This window comes from Entamoeba invadens (assembly GCF_000330505.1).
Source record: "Entamoeba invadens IP1 unplaced genomic scaffold scaff_1105074725995, whole genome shotgun sequence".
Taxonomy (NCBI): Eukaryota; Evosea; order Mastigamoebida; family Endamoebidae; genus Entamoeba; species Entamoeba invadens.
The window spans coordinates 6,205-9,613 of NW_004191664.1; the positions used below are offsets into that span (position 1 = coordinate 6,205).

At 28.3% G+C, this 3,409-nt stretch overlaps 1 protein-coding gene across 1 annotated transcript; it reads left to right on the forward strand.

The window, feature by feature from the left end:
• Positions 1–8: 8 nt before the first annotated feature.
• On the forward strand, positions 9–1,592 carry EIN_243780 (leucine rich repeat containing protein BspA family protein; the record flags this gene model as incomplete). The annotated part of the gene is made up of 1 exon (XM_004183245.1): positions 9–1,592. A coding segment is annotated over one exon (1,584 nt), but the record flags the coding sequence as incomplete, so codon positions are not given.
• Positions 1,593–3,409: the final 1,817 nt, after the last annotated feature.

Below are 3,409 nucleotides of genomic sequence, written 5' to 3' on the forward strand. Positions count from 1 at the left end.
ATTTAGAGACCTTTCACATATACCCCGGAACTTTAGACTATTTTGAAAACGATAATTTTTACAGAGTGATATCGTGGTGCCCTATAGAACTTGGTACAGTACCACACAACTTTAATACACGCAAAAAATATTTTGTATCAAAAGATTCGAATGTTGCATTTCCTCTTCCACGTCTCAACATTATTGAAATTAAAAAACACTCCTTTGAGTCGTCTTATATAGTACAGTCCACTAAACTAATTAATTTTGACAAAATTCCAGATACTGTGACCTCAATAGGAGAATATACATTCTTTCGTTTCAATTATGAAGGGAAAATGACACTTCCACCCAATTTACAATCACTTGGCAACAACGCGTTTTCTTTGTGTAAAATGTCCGAAGTTGTTGTCAATGAACTGCTGACTGACATTGGTGAGTCGGTCTTTGAGAACTGCACACAACTAACAAAAGTCGTTCTTCCACTTTCAATAAATAACATTCCTCGTAGCTTTTTGTTGAATTGTATCAACTTAAAAACGATCAAATTTGTGGATTCGGTGTACAGAGAAGACAGGATGTGTGCTTTCAGTGATTTGGCGTTTCACACGTGCAAGTCGTTGAGTTGCATTGATACACCACTAAGTATAACAAGCTTTGGAAATTGTTGCTTTGGGCGATGCACATCACTCGCGTGTATCAACTTTCCTTCAAAATTAATGCACTTGGGAAAGTTTTGTTTTGAGCAGTGTTGTTCACTAAAAGAAATTGAAGTTCCATTAAGTGTCACACACATCGGAAAGTGCTGCTTTATTTGTTGCCAAAATCTCACAGCTGTCGTGTTAAAATGTGAATTAAACGAAATAAGTGAACACCTCTTTGGTGACTGTATATCGCTTCAGAGTGTAGAATATCCACAAAGTGTCACATCTATACAAGACTACGCATTTCTCAACTGTAAAAAGATCACTTCCATCAACTTAAAGAACATTAAAGTTATCGGAAAATCGGCGTTCAGAAAGTGTTCCTCGTTGACTGATATAAATTTGGAAAATGTTATTAAATTGGGTGAAAAGTGTTTTTCTAATTGTGAAAAGTTGGTCAAAGTAAGTGCAACAGGAAAAATTAAAATTCTCCCAAACAACTGCTTTGAGAATTGTGGATATTTGGAGGAATTCGAATTTCCACAAGAACTTGAGATAATAGGGAAGTCGTGTTTTTCAAAGTGTGTCAAATTAAAAGGAAAAATAGAGTTTAACAAAATCACAGAAATTGGAGAAGAGTGTTTCTTGGAGTGTCATGACATTCATAATGTGATTATAAACGGATGTTTAGAAGAATTAAAATATGAGACTTTCATGAATTGCGTTTCTTTAGAACAGGTGATTCTTTCAAAAACAGTGGAAAGAATTAAAGATGGGTGTTTCATGAATTGCTTGTCTCTCAAAGAAGTGAAATGTGAAGGAAATACTGTGATAGATGGAATGAATTGTTTTGTGGGGTGTGAAGTCCTTGACAAAATAAATATCAGATTCAGAGGCATTGAGTATGGGAGTTTTAAGGGCTGCAAACAACTTGAAAGAAATGCTACAATTGATAAACTGTATTTTTAATTATTTTAGTTGTTTATAAAGAATAAATAATTTAAATTGCCAATTAGAATTTATTCATATTTCATACTTTATATATAATCGATCCAAATATAAAAATAAAAATGAAATTACTTGAATATAAAGAATAGTGCGTTTTATAAATTTTGTATTTAAAAAGCAATAAAAGTATATTCAAGTAGACAATTTAAATACAGTTAATTAACAAAAACTTTTGAAATTGTATATGTAGTTGTATTGGTTATATTTCATTTTTGATCATTTTCAATAAAAACACATTGTTTATTCTTTAACACTTATTAGTTCAGTTATGATAAATGTGTTTATTATATAATTATTTTATTATTTAGTCGTTGATAATAAAATATAAATTTATTTGTAGCATTCAAAATGTACTATACAGAATATTATATAATAGTATAATTTAAAGGATAAAATAATGAATAAAATATTTAATATTATAGTTAATATAACTATTTAATTCTTGTCAAAAGTCAAAACTCAAACCTTTTTAATTTGACGAACACAAATCATAAAAAAGATTTAAAAAACGAAAAAAGACAAGCCTCAAAGTCTTCGATTAATTCAAAAATTGAACTTGAAAACAAACATGTCGAAGTGCTCGGCACCATCTCTCGGAGGATTTAGTTACCAAACAGTTGTCAATATCAAAAGAGAGCCAAAGGTGAAACCAGCACCCCGCAAGGAACTTAAAACGGAAGAAGTGGATGAAGGGTGTTCGGAAGAGAAGCGTGAACTTCGCGAAGGGTACCAGAGTCTTGCAAATAAAAAGATAAAAGGAAAAAATCCACGAAGGGTTGAGAAGCGCTCTAATTTTGGAGATTATAATTGATTGTGTGTTAGAATAGTTTGGTTTAATGAGTAACTGTTTTTATTAATTATCATTTCTGAATAATTTGAAATACCATTTTACATTCTATGTTAATTTATGTTGTTATATATAATTTTCAGTCTTGTTGTGATTTATTTCAATTTGTTTTTTTTGCAATGTTCATTATTCAACATGGTCAAATGACATATAAATTTAACTGTAATTTATTTATAAATGTTTGTTATTTTATTAAAAATACTACTTTTGTTTAAATACAGTTGTTATCTATTTTATAAAATCAAACCTTTGAAAAGAATAAAATATATTAATTTTATTATTTTCCAGAATCGGCATTTTTTTCTTATCAAACTCCAAAACTTGCTATATAGAGACTTCATTTTTGGTTATTGTAGACAATGCATGTTATTGAGAAAACTTGCTTATTTTAAATTTAATTGTTCCTCTATCTCTATTATTATATTTACAATAAATAAAACTATTATTATTTATGATTGGTATTTATATTTGTGATAACTTTTTTATCAAAACTTGGGTTGGATTTACACAGTGAATTATTAATTACAAATGAGCATAAAAGTATGTTTTAAGCCTGTTGTTATTAATTTAATGTTATTTAACTTATTCTAAATTGTTATTTACAAGTTGTACCAGCCCAATACTGTTTATTGTTTAAATATCAAACAAAGTTGTTTTAAGTTTTAAATATAGTATTATTTTTAGTAATTCAAATGATAAACAATTATATACAAATATTCAATTTTGTTATATAGAGTTATTTTAGAAGGATGTTTGAATTCAATTTAAATTAATATCAAAATAAATTTATTTCAATATATAAAATTATTTATTATTTTGTTTTTTCATTATATCAAAATATAATAATATCCAAAAGCAAGTTAGATATTGTTAAACCATTGTGTAGGTCCAAGTGGTTCCAAGAACATCACAATTGACCAACAAAGTTCTT